Genomic DNA, 20,109 nt, shown 5'->3' with positions numbered 1-20,109 from the left:
TAATTTGAAATATTAATGTAGTATCATCTTACTGTAAGAGAAAAACTTTGGTGAAACACTGAGATTTCATCAGTGTCCTAAACAAAAACTGCAAGCCAAACAAAGAAGTTAAAATAAGTGACATTGTATCTAAAGTTTGAGTTGTCATGTTAGTACTTAAGGCGTAGGCAAGGCATTCTCCATTGTAGGTAAAAAGTAGAGAGGAGTAACGTTTAGATCTCTTTGCATTATAGCAGAGATCCCTACGACGCTACGTCAAGTTAATTACATGTTATTATATGATAATGTTAAAACGTATAACCGTGTGTGAGATAACGACACAATTTCATGTCTTCTCTTTGGGTAAAAAAGTTTCTCTTCTCTTTTTTTTTTTCTCTCTCTCTCATCCTCAATCCATCTATCTCTGTAGACTGTATACAATTATTATTTACTAGTAGGACTGTAAGTCCTGCAGCTGCAATATACGAATCATGGGGAAGGGTGTCAGCGCGCGAAAAATCATGAATGCGAAAATCAGATTATTTTGCAGATGAGGCCAAAAATAGAATGAGCTTCTCTCGATTCTCTTTGTGAGGATTTCGGAAATCCTTCATTCGTATTCGTTCATCATATATCAAGTGATCAGAAATCATTATAAATTTTTTTATTAAAAATTGAATATAAACAGTATTTGACAAAAATTAACCGCACGATATACGATAAACGAACACAATTAGATAATTTCAAAATTCTCACAAAGAGGATCCTCATTCCCAAAAATAAAAATAGTTTAACATTAAAATAATTTAATCATTAAATTAAATCAAGGGGTGTGATATCCAAACAACATTTTTTACTTCTCACACACTTTTTTAATTTTCAACCGTCAGATCGGATGAATTGAAGAAGATCAAAGAACAAAAATTAACAAAGAATGTGTGAAAGGTAAAAAGGATGTATGGATAGTACATCCCTAAATCAATTCCTAATTATTATTTAATTATTAAGGGGTTGCTTGCTTGAAGGGAATGGCAAGACAGGCAGCAGTTGTGGTTGTAGCCGTAGAACTGTGTGGCAGACTCAGCAGGAACACCAGAAGCCTCTCTTGTCCTGCATTTCTTGTTGTAAATGTATTAGGGGTGTAAGTTGATTAACACATATTTGCGTTTTTGGATTTGCATTACATTTAATGTGCGTCCCAAAGCCGAAAAAAGAATACGACGCATTTCATACGGCAATCGTACGCTTTGATGGCGTGTCCCCTTCACTCCTTCTGCTGCTGGTTTTTCGTCTTTTCTGTGTTTCTCTCTCTTGATGCTCTCTGCTCTCTCTGTGGTACTAGTTGGTGATTCAATGTGTGTGCCCCTCACGTGACCTTGGGGATCTTCGGATGATACGGAAAACTGCTTCTCTAAGAATCACTTGCGATCATAAGCATTTTTATTTTTATCAAAGCACTTATTTTGTATAAACACGTTGGAAAATCACTTTGAAATTGTTTCTTGGAAAATATTTGGAACTACATTTTGAAAAGATACTAAACTTCTCAATAAGTTCGCTAAAAGCAATCTTATATGTTCTAAATCAATCACGCAGTGCTCATGCGAGAAAGTTAATCTGCTCATACTAGTAGAGCCTACAAGGAAAAAGTTAATCTGCTCGTACTAGTAAGGCCTACAAGGAAAAGAAGCCTTTCCCACTCTAGCGTATATCCTGTAAGCAACTAGCAAGGATGCTTCCTGCAATTTCTGAACTTGTGTTTACTGCTTTTGTAACGTTGCATTGGATGACGAACACAAAGTCTCTTCTCCTGTGACTCCTTTTCCCTTGAGCCAAAAGAAGAAATGTTGCTGCAAGCCCGCAACCGGTTCCCAAAAAATGAACTTGGATGTTTTGATTTTTCAGATACAAAGATAAATATTTTAGATAAAAGACATGCAATCAAACAAATGCAAATCAAAGTGTTATCTTTCCATGAATTGATAATTCACAAGTTACATATAATCGAGACATCGAAACAAAAAAGCCAAGTTATGAACAAAAACAAGTGATACCTCCAACGGGTACATCCGGTTGACGGCAGTAACAAATCCATCATCAGAAGAACCTTTGAAAGCCTGAGAGCAAGGAACAACGGAGTTGCTTCCTCGGTCTCATTGTTCTCTCCTCAACTCTAAACCAACGCCGTGAGGGTATATGGTCTCATAGCTCTGCCTAACCAATTAACTTCAAACAAAATTTCTACCTATCACATTTTCCCTCTTTTGCGAGTGACAAAGATCCTATAACAGTGTACATTTTTTATCGCAGGTAACTTTTCAGGCAGGGAGTGTTTCTTGTGTGTGGTTATCAAAGTGGTGGTGGGTGAACACTTCCCTCACTCGTGAGCTCCTATGTTGAAGACGCTGGTGTAGCATCTCCGACATCTGGTTGAAGAACTCAGCATCCCACCTGCGAATCAACAAGGGGTCTTCTGCATAACAAATATAAATAGATGTAACGGCACTTTCCACAACCGCCATCGCCAGCCCCACCTGAAAATACATGATCCATGCTAAGCTTTTCTACTCTCAAGAAAACAAGAACAAAATTACAAGACGATCAAAGGTCAAAATCCATCTCAACTTGAATAAAGATCCTGATTCAAGAAACTTACCAAGACCATTCCCATCAACATTGCAGTGGACCCCACCATAACTACTCTGTCCCTATACTTAATCCATGTCCAGATCCCCGCGGAAGTTCCAGTAATAAGCCCGCCCAAAACTGTTCCCATCAATAAAACAGCACCTGAACAATCGTAGGCAACAAGAGCCTCCACTCCAGTAGACTGAAATAACTCCCAGGCATCCCTCGCTGAATGATTGAAGCCTTTGCCAGAAACAGCTATCTGTAGGGAACGACGTCACTCACAAATAACTACTTCTCCACAACTTAAACAAAAAGGCAAGAACTAAGTGATGGTCACTTAGGGGTTGAGATAGCACCACTGGAAAACGAGGATGATCAGCTTTAGGCAAATAATGTTGTGATTAGATACAAGGAGAGCAACACGTGAATGGAAAATCAAGTTGTTAACTTAAAATATAATCAGCCAACCTGCCTTGTACTAGAAGTCTCACATTTAAAATTATGACCCCTCTGTTTTTTACTAAAATAAATATTACTGTTGTTAATATTTAGGGTAACAATTTTGGTGTTCCTTTTAACAAGATGCAAGGATTGGTATTTGTTCTTGAATTTTGCCAATTGCATACAAAGGTTGTGAGATTACTATGCAGCATCACTTGCAGTGCACCAGTTCTTTTTGGACAAACATATGTTGCTTTAATCTCAATTGAAAATTAAAACGGCAGCGTTTGTTAACAGAAAACTACCTGCACATAGGCATACTTGTTAAAGAAGCGGACAAGAGTCTCCACTAGATGAAAGAGAAAATCAACACAGCAAAGTAGGCACTCGTTGTTGCCTATCTTGGACCGGACTCCCCTGATCTGAAATATGTTTCAAAATTGTAAGAACTAAGATACTCACCCTCAAACTTAAACAGAAATCATCGTTCAGAAAAGCAAACACACGTCTGTGTACCTTCCACCGCAGTGTCCGAATGAAAGCTGTGAAAAGTGAACCATAGCAGATACTGCCAAAAGAAGTTGTGACTGCATACCGAAGAGACTTCATCAGTGAGTTTGGAGGCATTGATGGTGCCTCCCTACCACCATGGATAAGAACAAGAAACACCATCCCAGACACTATAACATGCACAGTATTACAGAGTACTGCACCCGTCCAAAATAAGCTTATAGAGAGAACCTAAGTACATGTGCGACAGCATTATTAGCGTCGTTAGCTGAGGCATTTTAATTGTTATACCGCATCCATATACCAACAACAATAATGAAAGAAGAGCAAAACATGCCAGCTCACCACTAGAAGCCACCAGCGTCCACCATCTCCAATGCTTGAAGCTACAACACCAGCTGCCCCGAAGGACCATAATACCATCCATAAAAGCATAATAAGCATGAAAGCATACGCTACCCTCATAACTTCACGAAGACTCCATACCATCTTGACAGCTGCTTGCAGCACCAGCATGGTAAAGGGAAGTCTATTGATTAACAATAAAGTCAGAAAGACTGCAAAGGGATCTGATCATTCCATTTCTAATTAGATATAAATTAAGACAATCCACAAGTGCAAAGAATTGTTCCTCTTGAAGCTCAATAATGGTCCAGAAAAACGAAATTTCGAAGTCATACCTGCCCACAATTGAAAGAACATACATGAACTGCAATACAGCACCAATCGCAAATGCAACACCCCAGAAAATTTGTTCCATCCAAAACAATAGAACACTAATCACAGCAAGATAAGTAGTCAAGATGTGAACCGCAACCTTCATCATGTGAGTTGCTTGAGAACGGAGGAAAAACAACCATGTCCAACCAAGAAGTGTCCCAACTCCCCCGGCAAGAGCATAAAGCAGCCAATAGTTCTCCGTCAACCCCCTTTGATTTTCCAAAAATCTCTGGGTGTACCTATCTATGTTTAGCCTATCTGTTTTCTTAAACCTATTGGTCCCCAGAACCGTAAGAGCACATCCCACCAAAATCAAATGAATCAGAAACACTCCCAACCAGAAAATGTCACGCCATCGACGCGATGGCTCAGCAGCCAAGCCTTGACCACCATCCACGCTCCTCCGACTCGAAACTAGATTCTATCATCAACAGAAACCAAACAACAGCAATAAAATTCAGAAGCTTTCGACATCAATTCGAGCTAAACCATCAAATTCAATCAAACCAATCAAAAAGTTAATAACTTTTCAAGCATAACATAGTCAATGGAACTGAATTTAACTTAATCAAACTTTAAAACATAAACAATTACAGTTTACACACGAAAATTGAACTGAAATTTCCAAGCACAGCGAAAAAAATATGAGCAAAAAGCTTTATTCTTTGCAGGATTCAAAGTGGCTGGAAACTTCAAAACTAAATTTAAAAACTTCAGGCAAGTGATGCAGTTACCGGATCAGCGGTGTCGATGGAGGAGGAGGTGGAGGAGGAGGAAGAGCTGTGAGAGATGTTGTTCATGCTGAAAGGGACAAAACGACGCGCATTGCCGGAAAGAATGAGAACTTGAGGGGTTTTCGTGCAGAGAGAGAAAGCGTGAGGAACAAGGCGAAGAAGGAGAGGGAAGTCAATGGAGGGGTTTAATAATTTTCAGGGTTTGGTAATCCATTAATTAAATTAAATAAGGAAATAATACTAAATAAATGTAAAATTGGGGAAAACGAAGAGAAATGGAGGGTAAGAAACTGAAACTCAACGGTTAAATCAGTAAAAAAAAGAGCTTTTCGGCTTTCGGCTTTCGGCTTTCGGCTTTCGGGTTAAGGTTTGAGGTTTGACCAAGAGAAGAAGCTTGTGTCCTGATTAGCAATATTGTGAAATGTGCGGGGTGTTTTTCGTAATATCGACGTCCCAATGTGACTATCTAGAAGCTTCCAGACGTGTTTATTGGTGGGACAGTGGCAGACAATGAATTCGGCTTGTTCCTCTTTGAGAATATTATCCACGACATAGAAGAAAATAGTGGGAGTTGCAAGTTTTGTTCCTTTTGGTTGTACCACTATTAGTAGTTAAATGTACATGTGTAGAAGAAGTCATCAATTGTGCCTTGGAAGAGAAGTCGTAAATTGACACACACTAGTAATAGCAAAAGCAATATTCGGCCTAGTCAACGTCAAGTGCTATAATGTTTCAACAAGACTCCCATATGATGTGGGATCGGGCAATTGCTCTCCCTCAGTTGTGAGCGCTTGATTGTGTGGCTCATAAAGATATCACATTTTTTTGTTAGGATTCAAATTTGACTGCAAATTGCTATTTAGTACTACGGTCTAATGATATTCTTCTTCATTTATAAATAAGAGGTCTTAGGTTCGATTCTCGCCAAAGACGAATTTTAACCATATTATTGCTAGCCCATTGTGAGGCTTAGCTTGCTCCCTCACCTCCTTAGTATAGATAATATCATTTATCCAAAAAGAAAAAATTTTGACTGACCACTAGTTTTATTTCAATCTAATCATTTACCAATGCATCAAATGTTAGAGTTTGGTAGAGTCGAGAATTTATTTTAATTGAATATTGCGTGACTTCTTAAATGTAAAGAATTATTTTTCTTTACTTGCAAATTATAATCTAACATGTTTACGGAAAGAACTCAATTAAATCACAAATACAAAAATTCATACACGTCTATCAAATTGTGATTTGATTTTGTTTACGACAAGGAATGTATCATTACATGCAATGATACGAGTATTTTCCATTTCAATTTTTACGATATACGGAAAACAAAATAGACGGTTCGCTGGTTTCCTCTCCGGTATTTGATTTTGATTGGTGTATCATTTTCTCAAAAGCCGGCTCAATCCAAAATCAGTGGAAAAGGACCCGTAACCAGCAAATGATCAACATTTTTCAAATTTAAAATTAGTAAAAATATGGCTATGGAAGGATACTTGGATTTCACGTTTCAAATTTTTTTTTTTATGTGCAATTCAAAACTTTGAACGCTTCAATTCAATGGCAACTACGCTATGAGTTTATACTAAAATCCAAATAAAATCACTAGTCAATAAAAAAAACATTGACGGGCTTCATTGACTTGGCATTCTTTTGGGCCAAACTTGGACTTATACATGGCATGGCCCATAAGCTTAGGCCATCTTTAATCGACTCGGCCAAATGACCATAGGGTCAAAAATAGTTCGTTTTGACATAAAAACTGTCTCCAACCGAGGGTTAGGCCAAAGGGCTTGTGGTCCCCACCCGATCAAAAATGGGAGAACTAGCCAAAGGGCTGGCCAAGAGCAGCCAGCCTTATAGCCCATCCTTCCAACACCAGAATGTCAAGCTTGACATTTTGTCAGCCCTCTAGCTCAGCTCATTTGAATGTCAACGGCTACCTGGCGTCAGCATGATGCCAGCTAGCAATGGCTAGCTGACGTCATGCTGCCATTAGGTTATTGTTGGAATATATATATATATATATTTTTTTTGACGAATTTAAAAAAAAATTCTAATTTTTTTTCCTATAAATACCTAAGTCATTCCTACATCACTTCTCACATACTTTTCATCATTCCATACTATCTTACTTCATTTTATTTCAAATTTTCACATTCTATTCTCTTACCTCTTCCAATAATTTTTCCTTTAATTTTTTCAGTAATTTTCAAATGGCTACACCTGCAATGAAAGGAAGGGCTTGGATCCGAAAAGAAGATTAAACTCTTTGCAGGGCATATGGATGGGTCTCAGAAGATAGTGTCAAGGGTAGTTATCAAACAAGTGAGGTGTTTGGAGGTGTGTGAATTCTACCCCAATATCCAGTCAATTTATTAACATTGGAAACTGAAGATAATAAGTGCCACGTAAATAAGAATCATATCTAAAATTTGCACAACCAACTATATCTCGACATGTGGCATTCAAAATCCTATCCGAAAAATTATTAAGATTACATAAGAATAATAAGTCTGGAGAGTTACTCACTTTAGCGACACGTGTCACTCGAAATCCTATCTAAAAAATTATTGAGATTACATAAGGATAAGAAATCTAGAGTGTTACTCACATTAGCGACACATGTCACTCGAAATTTCATCCAAAAATTATTGAGATTATATAAAGATAAGAAATCTGGGGGCTTATTCATTTGGCGACAAGTGACACTCAAAATATGTCCGAAAACCTTATTTTAATATGGTAATTTAATTTAAATAACCATATTAATTTAATTAAAATAATAAATTATGTTTAGCTTATAACTGTGACATCCCACATCGTCCAGGGGAGTGATCCTTATATGTATATTCCCATCCTTACCTAGCACGAGGCCTTTTGGGAGCTCACTGGCTTCGGGTTCCGTAGGAACTCCGAAGTTAAGCAAGAAGGGGGCTAGAGCAATCCCATGATGGGTGACCCACTGGGAAGTTGCTCGTGAGTTCCCAAAAACAAAACCGTGAGGAAATGGTAAGCCTAAAGCGGATAATATCGTGCTACGGTGGCGGAGTGGGCCCGAGAAGTGATTCGCCCCGGGCCGGGATGTGACAATTTGGTATCAGAGCCTAACCCTGGTCGCGTGTGTGCCGACGAGGACATCGAGCCCCTAAGGGGGGTGGATTGTGACATCCCATGTCGCCCAGGGGAGTGATCCTTATATGTATATTCCCATCCTTACCTAGCACGAGACCTTTTGGGAGGTCACTGGCTTCGGGTTCCGTAGGAACTCCGAAGTTAAGCGAGAAGAGGGCTAGAGCAATCCCATGATGGGTGACCCACTGGGAAGTTGCTCGTGAGTTCCCAAAAACAAAACCGTGAGGGAATGGTAAGCCTAAAACGGACAATATCGTGCTACGGTGGTAGAGCGAGCTCAGAAAGTGATCCGCCCCGGGCCGGGATGTGACAATAACTCTTTGGCCCCTCGATTGGAGATGGTTTTTTGTTAAATGACTATGTTTGGCCTATGATCATTTGGCCCCCTCGATTGGAGATGGTATAAAATTTAACATTGCACTGTTCATTAAAATATAATTTCTTGCAGAACTACGAGACTAAAGAGAACCTTTTGACCCTTCTTTGGTTGGAATGACCTTAATTTCTTTTATGTCAAGGTCCAAGCCCAGCTGCCCAAACCATTTTCTGAGATATTTTTTTTATACATGAGTTGTTGAACATGAACTGTAAAGTTGGGTCACAACCTTAGATTCCAAGTGTTGTTTGCTGTCAACGACAAGTCTAGTGGGAAGGTAACCGTTATATCTGCAGCTGACCCAGATCACAGTACGTTAAGCTTCACAGTTTTTTTCAGTTGGCAACGGGAGTGTAAGTCCGAAAAAAAACGAAAATATACATGAGAACATCATTTTTGGTTATGAGAATTTAATTATATTTGCAACTAGCAACTGATGATAAGAACGAAAAACTTAGATTGAACCTTTAACTGCATGATAAATCCAGACAAGTCAAATCCTCATCAACAAAAATAAAATAAAAAGCACCTTGCGGATCCTAAATAAAAGTTAACTAAAAAAGAACATAAAAAGATATTATGCTGGTAACATGGACAGAAAACTGAACATGGTCAAAGCATAAAACCCATGATTTCCGTTCTAACATTGGTTGGGGGAGAACCCGACCACAGAATTCACTAGATCGAAACCGACACGTGTCCCTTGCTGTTGGACATTCCCAATGATTGACAGCGGAGAGGGCGTGGGCGCGAACGCAAAACAAAACGTCCCGTCCGAGTCGACCGGTATCAGGAAATTTTTGGCCGGTAACGGTAACACTTTCCCATCGGCGAAGTGAAACGACACCGTCGGAACCTCCACGCTCTTCCTCGATGACAAGTCGTAACACGCGTCGAATAACGCTGGCCCTTTCGTAAACGGCAAGTCCTTAGTGCCTTTCATGAACGCGTCGCGAAGCACGTTGTATGTGTCCGTCTGCAGTCGAGTCACCGCCGTGCCGGAGTCGATGATGATTCCGCCGTTTCCGCTCCCGTCTATCTGGAAAGCGGACTCGGGAATCGGGAGCAATGAGCCACCGACGCTGAGTCCGGTCAGACCGAGATAGTAAAACGTGTCCAGCTGAGAGTTGCGGCGTAACGGAGCAGTAACGGCGTTGGGACGGAGCGGCGAGTTGAAATCGAGGGTCGATGCCGAGTCGGAGTCGCGGTCCACGAGGCAGTAGGAAAGTGACGTGGCATTGAGCTGGGATGGAAAAGAGAGTGAGCCGCCGCCGAGTCCGAGAAGCCCAGCCGCTCCGACGAACAAGCCCTCGTTGGTGTGGCCACAGCCGATGGCAATCTCCTTCGCCGAAGCCCCGCCTATGCTGATTGTCTCCGTCACAAAGTCGCCGACAGTGTACGAGCCGTCACCGTACGCCACCTCGTAGAGACACGTGCCGTTCCGACACTCAAACACATCGAGGGATTTGCATTGTTGGGATTCGCACGAGAGCGGCGAGAAGGAAGTCGAGGAAGCCGGCTCGAAGATAGGGTCGGCTTGCTGGTAGCAATCGGCGCAGGGTGCGCACTGCACCCAGCTGATGTCACTCCCGGTGTCGAGCACCACGTAGGCCTGACTCGGCGGTTTTCCGATCCCGACTCGGGAGAAGTACTCGCCGCTACCCTGACTCGTCCCGGAAATAATGGGGCCCTCAAAACCATCCGCATCGAGCTGTAACCCGCTGCCGGTTTCCACGGGTTTAAGGTCCGACGTGGCAACACCTCTAACAGCCAGATCCAACCGAGTGGTGAGAGATCTGACTCGGACCGAGTCGCGCTCGAGTCGAGCCAAAGTGAGGGACTTGTAGTCGCTGTGAGAAGGCTTGTGAAGTGAAATTCGAGAGTGTAACGGTACAGAAAGCGAGCTATGGTCTTGCTGGGACAATGCCTGTGCCGTTCTACTTGTATCCTCCGACGACAGAGCTCTTAGCGTCGTCTGAATCGAAGCGGCGACGTCGAGCACCGTCGTTTTGGAGGTCGACGGCGAGCTCCGGGAGTGGGCAACTTGGGAATGACAGTGAAAGAGGAAAGCAAAGAGAATGCAGGAGAGGAAACCCATTCCGGCCATTGAGGTGTGTTCTGGGGAGAGAGTGGGAATCCGATGCTGTTATATAAGAGGGAGAAAAGTGGGGATAAATTACTACGGGAATTCACGTAAAGGACATTGGAAGAAAACAAAGGCGGATTTGTGGGGTGGAGAGAGGAGGAGGAGGAGAGTTTGTGGATTGAATTTCAAATATCAGACTTTGTAACATTAATTGCAAGGAGTTTTTGTTTAGGGTTTCACTATCTTTGCATGTAAGCTATTAGAATTGTAGCATATGTATTGGCACGAATTGTATGTAAATTTGGCATTATTTATAATTTAACGTTTAGACCGATTTCATCACTCCATCATTAACGGTGCAGTTTGATTCGATTTAAGCTAAAATAAGTGAATAAATATAATATTATGTTAACGGGTTTCCATGTCAACATGGACGACATTTTATGTTACAAATAAAAAGTGATTTACACATATTCATTTTGACTTAATAATATTAAACTTAAAAAAAATGGTTTCTTAAGGAGTTCAGTTTGGTTTGGGTTCCATTATCTTTGCATGTGTGTATTTTACTTTGGGATTTGTGATTTGCCAAAAAGATAGAGAGGAGCTTAAGGTTAAAAATCTTAATTAAATTGCACTCAAAAGATTGGGTGCTGTTTACATTGAGATTATGGGGATAAGCGTGATTGTGGTTATGTATAATGCTTTCTATATCTAACTACTCTTTTTTGACCAATTTAGAGACGAATGAGGATCCTTTTCTGATTCTCTTTGTGAGGATCTTAATAATTTTTAAATTGTATATGTTTATCGTGCAGCCAGTTTTCATCAGATATACATATAATTAATTTTAAATAAAAATATTTAAAATAATTTAGGATCGCACGATGTACGATAAATGAACATGATTTGAGGATCCATTGAGGATTCTCATTCTTTAGAGACTAAACTAATTGAGTAATGCTAGGAAGCTTAAATTTTTTAAACTAAATAATGTGGTTGTAGATTATTAATTAAGTGTCGGTTAATATGCTTATTTTTTTATTAATGACACATCATTTGGTTTAAAAAATTTAATCTCTTTAGCATTACTCAAACTAATTTAAGGAGTGGTTTGTGGAGGGTTTGCTGCCCAAAAGCAAATTGAATGGGACCTGCAGGGGGAATAGTGGTGGTCAAAATGCAAAAGTAAAAGCTTGAACTCATGTACTTGCCATGATTACCATTAATGATGCAGGACCCATAATCTAATTATGTAACAAACTAAGTATCATATTCTCATGCACCGCGTGACCATAATTATCATTTGATGTGGCACTTATGGCCTTTGGTCAATGAAACTTTGGTGCAATGAGCGTATGAGATGGATTTCTTTGTGTCTCTGTCACATATTGCGTGAGTCCATAACATATAAGTTGATAACTTATCTTATACAATTTATGATGGGATGAGAAAATCGAATCTAATTTTCAAGTGTCAAAGTAAGTACACTAGAAGTCCCATTGTTCTTTGTTATTTAATCGATGTTTCAGTTTTTTTAGCATCATGTATATTTTTATATGTCCGAGCTTAAATGGCGTAGAGAATAACTTACTTGGCATGCATAACCATTTTCTCTTTCATTTTTGTCAATCAAGTTTTTATATAAGACACTAATTAGTTCAACCGATCTAAAGTTATAAGGGCACCCAACAACTTTTATTAGATAAAATCAAACACGGAGCATCGTTTCAACAATAGCTTCTCCCCTTTTGTGTAAGCTGTTTTAATATAAAATGAGGTGTGATAACAAACTAGGTTTTATTAGTGCTATAAAAAGTAGTTTAGGTGTCGCCTAGTCAGTAGTCAGACGCCGAGGAGGATTTGGAACAAGAAATGTTTGAGAAGTGAGTTAGAGGTTGGCAACAAGAAATATTTAATTTTTCAACCCTGTCTAAAGGTCCTTTCTCGTGGAGAGGGATCATCTCTGGATCCCTTCCACCAAATCCACTCAATCACCTAATCCGGGCTCTTGAAATTTGATCCAACGGCTAAAGTTATTATAACTTTTAAAGGGTAGCCGTTATATCAAATTTTAAGACTCCGGATTGATTGATTAGGTGGAAGAAATCTGGAGATTATCCCTTTCTGAAGCATCTTTGTTTTAAAATATAAATTCTTACCAAATAATACTGAATGACCCTTCAATCTGGTTGTTTGGACATTAACTCAGCTAAGATTTTGGGCCGGCCCTTTGTTTTCATCCTTGTGGCCTTGAAATTAATTATTTTGAAATGACCAAATTGACGTACGTGGTCCACAAGCCCATGAACTAATTAATGACGTATTTCATGAACCTTTATGACGTTTACAATGATATTCTTTACAAATAATAGATTCTCAACTGATTAAAAAGGTCGCGGACGAAATAATAGACATTCTCGTCTTTTGATGCGTCATGGAATTATATTACTGCTATAAATTAAATCTTATCTATCAATAAAGTCAAATAACAGGTAAATATAAGAGAAAATTTGAAATAGATCTAATTTTATAAACTATTTTTTATTAACATATGTAATGATAACATAAACGTCAAACTTAAAAATTGTTGATTAAATTTGGTTACAAGGTTTATTAATTAATCGCCATCTAATTGTACTTATCTTCATGGATTATTAAGTAATCCCCATCTAATTGACTAGATGGTTATAAAGATATGATTCCTTACGTTATTAGTAGGACTTTATCTTCTTTCAGTTTTTTTTTTAAATATAAAAGAGTATAATTTTACTTTCTAGCAATTCTAATTTGTAGATCTGTGGATGATATTTTTTAGTAAAAAATCCTGTTCATAGTGTTTAAATATTGATTTCGGTCTCATAAATGGAATATACCGGCATACAATGTTGATTCTGTATCAACTTGAATGGAGCACTGCTCAAGCAAATTTAGCTAAATTTAAGTCTGCAAACACTTAAACTACCGGGCCCAGACGTTGTGGACGAATTTCAAGTTCATCTTCTGCATTGCACATCCTAAATTCGATTCCTAGTATTGATAAATCACACGATAGTAGCTAAAGGAGTCTGAATGTCTCTATGAGTCTTTTCTGGGCCAAAAGTTGAATAAATCAAAATAGAAAGAAAAAGATGGAAAATGATCATCATCGGATCATTTTTCTAAGGATCATGCGATCGTGATCGTTCATCATACATTGTGCGGTTAGTTTTCGTTAGGTATTATTTATATTTAATTTTAAATTTTAAATTTTGAAATGATTTATAACTGCATGATATACGATAAACGGTCACGATCGCGAGATTTCTAAAATCGGATCCTTTTCCCAAAAAGAGGACTCCCAAATTGAGATAGTGAATGCAATGTGCGTAAGTCAACGTTTGGACTGTTTATTAGAGCTGTTGGAGAATCCAATCCTCTCCCAGCATACTTCTTTTTACCCTTTTTTGCCTACTTTTTGTTAGGCATCGGTTCTTTTGTTAGCAGCCTCATTTAAACCGCACGTTCCATACATCCCCTCCCACACGCTTTTGCTGCTGTTGTGCTGTTGTATCTCGGTTCAGAAACTCCAACGAACCAGCCGAGTCAGGCATAGATCGCCCCGCCAACCTCCCTCCCTCACTCACCGACGGCAGAGCGAGTCAGAGCGATTCTCAAACTCTGACTCACTTCTCTGCACCAGCAAAAGCATTCAATCCTTGTTCTACGCTACTCATCGAAAAATGAGTGCAGTCGTGCAGGTAATTCCATCTCCGTAATTCATCAAACCGCGTTCGTATTTGTTTTGATCTGGATTTGTTTTAGCTTGATTATGATGATGCTTTCGTTGATTAGGGTTTCACCAAGTCACTTGCCATGACTGTGCTCTCGGAGATCGGCGACAAGACCTTCTTCGCCGCCGCGGTTAGTTTATACGATTGCAATTTTGTCTCTTTTTACCTTTTGGTTGTTTTTGAATTGTGGAAATTGGAATAACCCTCTAATTACACGCCATGAAGAAAATAGACGAATCGAAATGAATTTCGGCATGTTAAACTTTATAAATTCAATACTATTAAGAACATCGAGTTTCTGCTGAATTTTTTAGTATATGTATGATTTTTCAGAGGACATATTAAAATTTAAATGTTTTCAGTAGCAACTTGTCGAGCATCATATAGTGTTTATGTATGTTTTTGTATATGCATACACACACACACACACACACACACACACTTGTGCCCGAGTTCCCTTTGCAAAGTCCCTTGGGTACGAAGCGAAACCATAAGGGCCAGAACCACATCTGAAATCCATATTCTTGTATCTGTATACTATTTTTTGAGTAATAATCTAACGGTGCGATGTTTTTTCTTTAAGATCCTTGCGATGCGCCATCCTAGAAGACTTGTTTTGGCCGGTTGCCTAGGAGCTCTGATTGTAAGCATTTCCCTCCCACTTTCATATAGGTGGTGTACTCGGTTGTGTAGATCTTGGATGTTTCTTGTTTGAGGTCTCACATATATCTCAAATTTTTGTTGAGTTTTAGGTGATGACTATTCTTTCTGTTCTCGTTGGCTTGGCTGCTCCAAATCTGGTAAGCACTCTGAATCTGCCACTCTGAAATTGATTTTCGTGGGGTTTGTTTAAGATCCAAGGGAATTTGCTTTCATGATGTAAGGGTTAATGGTTGTCCCACTTAGAGCGTCGCATAACGTTGGCCAGTTGACATATTTATTAAATGTTAGCTTAACTTGGTGATGTTTTTCTGTTCTGATATGAGTACTGAATGCTGATCTTGAATTACAGCTCTCCCGGAAATGGTCCCATCACATAACAACAGTTTTGTTCTTTGGCTTTGGACTATGGTCCTTATGGGACGCTTTTAAAGAAGATGGGTAATGGATATATATATATATATATATATATTTTTTTTTTTGGAATTTATTTAACCTTTTTCTATTTGTTGGGGAATTTAATTCTGGTTACCCTACAGGGGTGACGATGAGCTTGCAGAAGTTGAAGCAGAATTGGTTTGTTTCTCAATTTTTATTCCTAGCTTGCATTCAATTCAAATCCTTTCTGACTTCACCCTTTTGGTACCATTAGGATGCTGATCTAAAGGCTAACGCAGGAGGCAGCAAACGTACTAAGGTGCTCCTCACACACACTCTTTCTACCATGTGCAATTTTGAGCTACGGGTTTATGAACGTTTATTAACTTTCAGGATGATGATGACAAGAAGCAGAGACGTTCATTTCTCTTGCAGTTCTTCTCACCGATCTTTTTGAAGGTTTTATCTTCTATTGATTAAGAAATTCAAATTTTTGCATGGCTATAACTTAACCGCATCTATCATGCTCATGCCGCAGGCCTTTTCCATTACATTTTTCGGTGAATGGGGCGACAAGAGCCAGGTGAGCATTTGGCACATTGAATATATAATCTCATTCATTATTGCTTCAACACGATTTTGTTTTGACCTGCTGTTCTTTCAGCTAGCCACCATCGGTCTGGCGGCAGATGAGAACCCATTAGGCGTGGTTCTTGGTGGAATCTTGTAAGTTTCCATCCTTTATAACCTGAACGGCTTCTGGAATCTTGTAGTCACCGTGCATGCTCATTCTTCTAATTCACTTTTATCCTTTGTAGTTATTCCTTTTATTTTTATTTCTGCCCTATTTACTGATTGTGCTTCCTCTCTTTTTTCTCAGAGGACAGGCATTATGTACGACTGCCGCTGTCCTTGGTGGAAAGAGCTTGGCATCTCAGATATCGGAGAAAATAGTAATATACGCCCTGCCTTCGTGCTTAACATAATATAGTTCTCGTTTTTATATATTGTGCCCGTTGGCTGTAGGCAAATATGCGGCATCAAAGTTGTAAGTTATAATTGTTTTGTTTCAGGTTGGTTTATCGGGTGGAGTTCTTTTCATTGTTTTCGGAATCCAATCCTTCCTTTCGACAGTGGAGGCTTGATACCCATAGTCTGATTAATGATTTGTAAGTACGTTGACTACATTTCGCACCATATATTATAATTCATAGCAAATACATGGAATCATCGTTAAAATTTCACAACGAGAAGAATACGATACCTGTTCTAGATTATGTTTTTGATGATGACTCTTCTTCAGGGACTGAAAGATGATTTGTTGACTGAAAAACATACATCTATTCACTGCAAGGAGTAATTTACAAGCATTGCAGCTTCATTGTTTTTACAAGTCTGTACCAATATTGCACTCTGGCATGTTTGGAACTAATTACCGATGAGAACACTTCTGCTATACTCTGTTGTTGCGTGCCATTCCAATTAAATCTATGTTTCCGTTGGTCTCGATATATTTATAAGGAAAACTAATGAAAATGACTTGAAAACTTTAAGTTTTAACGATAACGACAAAATAAAGGGTAAAGTGAATAGTACGATGATTGACTTTTTAGTGTAAAAATATGATTTTTCGTTAAAGTGAATAGTACCAGAAGCTTTTCGTTAAAGTTCCCTAATATTTATATTATCAATGGAAATAGAGTCCTGGTTTTAACTCATTTCGATGAATTGTAATTGGACAGGAGTACTCAGGATGATGAAATTGATCAAAATTTCAGAAACAAGGACGTACGCAAAAGATTGTGTTGGAAACACTTGAAAGCGCCTTTTGTTGTCTGAAAGCGCTTTTGACCTTCCCATAAGCAAATCCCAAACCAACCCTAAGTTGTTCAAATGTGAAGGAGCAAATTAGAAAAACACCATCTATATAGGTTAACACAGAGTTCAGCGGACCACTGTAACTCAGAAAGATAAACAGTGCAATCGCAAAACACTAAAATTAATCCTCTTTTTTATTAAACTACCACCCTCTTGTCTTAATTTGACCACAGGATGATCGCGATTTCATATCAATCGGGGGATTGGGATTATGTACACCATCCAATGCTCGGGTATTCGTCACACCAATTGGATTCTCACCATGCACGTCGTTAGCATCCACCACCTGCAGGTTCAATTGAACTCAGAAGTCCATTGTGTCTCAGTTGCATGCAGTGTTCTTCAGCGTCGGCCTGAGCACATATGATCACTACCGACAAGCCATTGTGGTGTGCTTCTTGCATAATATTCACAGCATTGTCAAGGGTCATCCCCGGGATAACCTTCATCAGTACTTGCACAACATATTCCCGTTTGTTGAAGTTGTCGTTGTGCAGTATTACACGATATGGAGGAGCTGGCTTCCTTGATTTCCTGAACAATTTTGGGCAGTCTAACGTTAACTCTCATCTAATTTTATAAAGGAGAAGAGACACCATGAACTCAAAGGAAAACCGCAAGTACCAAATACAACCGGAACCAGGTGAATGTGAACGGATCATAAATTTTAATAGTTTGTCGAAATGATCAAGTTTGATGCAACATGATACGCATAGGTACGGCATTGGATAGGAGTGGTGCAAACCCATTTCATGGCATTATGTTAAACAAAGCACTCGTATGGTGTAACGATATAACTTTGTGTTTCATACCTCAAATCAAACTCAGAATCACGGGCAGGAGTTGCTTTCTCTCTAACTGGCCTTTCCAATAGTCCTCCCCCTTTACCAGGTACTGCTGTTGATACAGCCACCGGAATGCTAAGATTGGTGCATGCTCCTTTACAAAGAGGGTGTCTGTCTCCTGCTCAACACGTTTTATAATAAAAACTCACCAATTGGAATCACTCGGGCATATATATGTTAAAGAATAAATAATCACCATAGAAACACACTATTCATACTAACCAATTTTTTATTGAGACAACATTTAGCAACAGAAAGTGAAAATTCGGAAGATAGCATAATCTAGATTCTAGAACCACCACAACATCTATATGTCTACGAATCTACGGGTTCTGAAAACCCAAATCTTTAGAATTGGATCTCCGATTGCTTGGAAAGATGAAATACAGTGAAATTGTAGCAAAGGCACTCTTAGCCCTGGTCCCAAGTTTATACAGAACGCATAGGAAAGATGAAATACAGCGAAATTGTAGCAAAGGCGCTCTTAGCCCTGGTATAGATACTAGAGATGCTGGATCTTTAGGACTGCACACAAAAATCCTTGTAACCCTCTTAAGGAAACCAACATGTGGATGGCATTAGCATAAATGCATCCGGAGGCAGTGGCAAGTAATCCAGAAGTTGCCGCTCCCATTACTCGATCTTACATTAGTGAAAAGGGAAACACCACCACTCCCAAAACAGAACACATAGGAAACGCGCCCAAGTTTAGACACAAGTGCACAACGAACTAACTTGCATTGCACTCCCCAATCTGCCCTACCTACATCTTGCAAGATACTGGACAATTTGATATAAATTTTGTTCTAACCGAAAAAGCTTTCGATTTTCGAAAAACTTTCTTGTAACAAAACTTTCAATTCATCAAACAATATAAATGTACACTTACACATACAATTCAAGCAATTACATAATCCTTTGGCAGCATCAACAGAACTATTTGGGAACCACATACACAGCTATATAACAATATGGGGTTTTTCTTGGCACTTCATGTTCTGTGAAAGAAGTAGAGCACTCTTCCATTTACACAGGAAAAAGAGACCCATCAGAGAGAATCAATTTTCGAGGCGTATTATACATTAAATTCCGTAACTTCAATAAAAAAACAACAAAATCGCTCGCTAAAAATTTACAAGAACCAAGCTTTGAATTGAAAAATCCAATAAATCTACTCCTAATAGTACAGATGCTGAAGAAATCAAAGATTTTGACGGAAACCCAAAATCTGAAAAGAGGGAAGGAATTAAGAAAAATGGAGTAAACCTGGTTTGGGGTTGAAGACGTGGTTCGGGGAGAGAGGGATTCTCCCACAAATCGCAGTCTCCATTAATCTTTCTTTTGTCTTGCGCTGTGCTGCTGCTGCTGCAATGCGTCGTGCGATTTTATTTATTTACTGGATTTTCTGGTTGTGTTTTTAACCAACACAACAAGAAAATCATCGATGAATTGGCGCATTGCTGTGCTGTTTCTGGTGGGGCTTTGCTGGTTTTCGCAATTCACTGAACGTCGTCGTCTAGACCCTACCTACCAAGTACGAAATTTTTTTTATGAGCGATTAATTAATTATCTTAAATTTATATTCGTTTTGTCAAATTATAAATCCAATTTCTTCATCAAATAAATAAATAAATAAATAAATTTAATTTAAAATCAAAATTCTAAATGTGATGGGTGACCACAAGAAAAATCACAACTAGCTACTGATTTCGATGTGTCTATTTATTTAATTAGAGACATGACATATATCTGTTTCCACTAACTAAGATGGACATTACAACTACAATTTAATCATGCGGTGAGATATTCACAAATCTTATTTTACTTCTCACACATCTTTTTAATTTTCGACCGTCGGATTGAATGAATTGAAGAAGATCAACAGACAGAAATTATCAAGCGATGTGTGCGAAGTAAAATGAGATGTGTAGATAGCACATCCCTTTAATCATCATTAGTG

General features: G+C 38.9%; 4 protein-coding genes across 5 annotated transcripts; 1 reads left to right on the top strand and 3 right to left on the bottom strand.

Moving 5' to 3' along the window:
• Positions 1-1,929: 1,929 nt before the first annotated feature.
• On the bottom strand, positions 1,930-5,201 carry LOC137738435 (uncharacterized). The gene is made up of 7 exons (XM_068478070.2): positions 5,016-5,201; positions 4,242-4,702; positions 3,907-4,090; positions 3,568-3,792; positions 3,357-3,473; positions 2,636-2,869; positions 1,930-2,513 (listed from the first exon to the last, which is right to left on the bottom strand). The coding sequence occupies exons 1-7, from the start codon at positions 5,079-5,081 to the stop codon at positions 2,298-2,300; spliced, it is 1,503 nt and encodes a 500-aa protein (XP_068334171.2). The 5' UTR covers positions 5,082-5,201; the 3' UTR covers positions 1,930-2,297.
• Positions 5,202-8,966: 3,765 nt separating this feature from the next.
• On the bottom strand, positions 8,967-10,895 carry LOC137738255 (protein ASPARTIC PROTEASE IN GUARD CELL 1). Its single transcript, XM_068477884.2, has one exon. It carries the CDS (start codon positions 10,634-10,636, stop codon positions 9,170-9,172), a length of 1,467 nt encoding a protein of 488 aa, XP_068333985.2. The 5' UTR covers positions 10,637-10,895; the 3' UTR covers positions 8,967-9,169.
• A 3,142-nt stretch (positions 10,896-14,037) lies between these two features.
• Positions 14,038-17,449, top strand: LOC137736825 (GDT1-like protein 5). Of its 2 annotated transcripts, none has more exons than XM_068476103.2 (13): positions 14,038-14,355; positions 14,450-14,518; positions 14,972-15,031; positions 15,141-15,188; positions 15,401-15,489; positions 15,588-15,624; positions 15,701-15,745; positions 15,820-15,885; positions 15,965-16,009; positions 16,091-16,152; positions 16,307-16,379; positions 16,500-16,595; positions 16,730-16,937. In XM_068476103.2, the coding sequence occupies exons 1-12, from the start codon at positions 14,338-14,340 to the stop codon at positions 16,569-16,571; spliced, it is 684 nt and encodes a 227-aa protein (XP_068332204.1). In that variant the 5' UTR covers positions 14,038-14,337; the 3' UTR covers positions 16,572-16,595; positions 16,730-16,937. The 2 variants fall into 2 exon arrangements, with proteins under 2 accessions (XP_068332204.1, XP_088539147.1); XM_088683021.1 differs by lacking the exon at positions 16,730-16,937 and adding an exon at positions 17,169-17,449 and having other exon boundaries at positions 14,039-14,355.
• LOC137736826 (ATP-dependent Clp protease adapter protein CLPS1, chloroplastic) lies at positions 17,335-19,621 on the bottom strand. The gene is made up of 3 exons (XM_068476104.2): positions 19,416-19,621; positions 18,117-18,267; positions 17,335-17,838 (listed from the first exon to the last, which is right to left on the bottom strand). The coding sequence occupies exons 1-3, from the start codon at positions 19,477-19,479 to the stop codon at positions 17,577-17,579; spliced, it is 477 nt and encodes a 158-aa protein (XP_068332205.1). The 5' UTR covers positions 19,480-19,621; the 3' UTR covers positions 17,335-17,576.
• Positions 19,622-20,109: the final 488 nt, after the last annotated feature.

Source organism: Pyrus communis, chromosome 13, assembly GCF_041283825.1.
Source record: "Pyrus communis isolate YQ-2024b chromosome 13, ASM4128382v1, whole genome shotgun sequence".
Taxonomy (NCBI): domain Eukaryota; kingdom Viridiplantae; phylum Streptophyta; class Magnoliopsida; order Rosales; family Rosaceae; genus Pyrus; species Pyrus communis.
The sequence above is the reverse complement of the archived record's forward strand: the minus strand, read 5'-3'. Positions and strand labels throughout refer to the sequence as shown.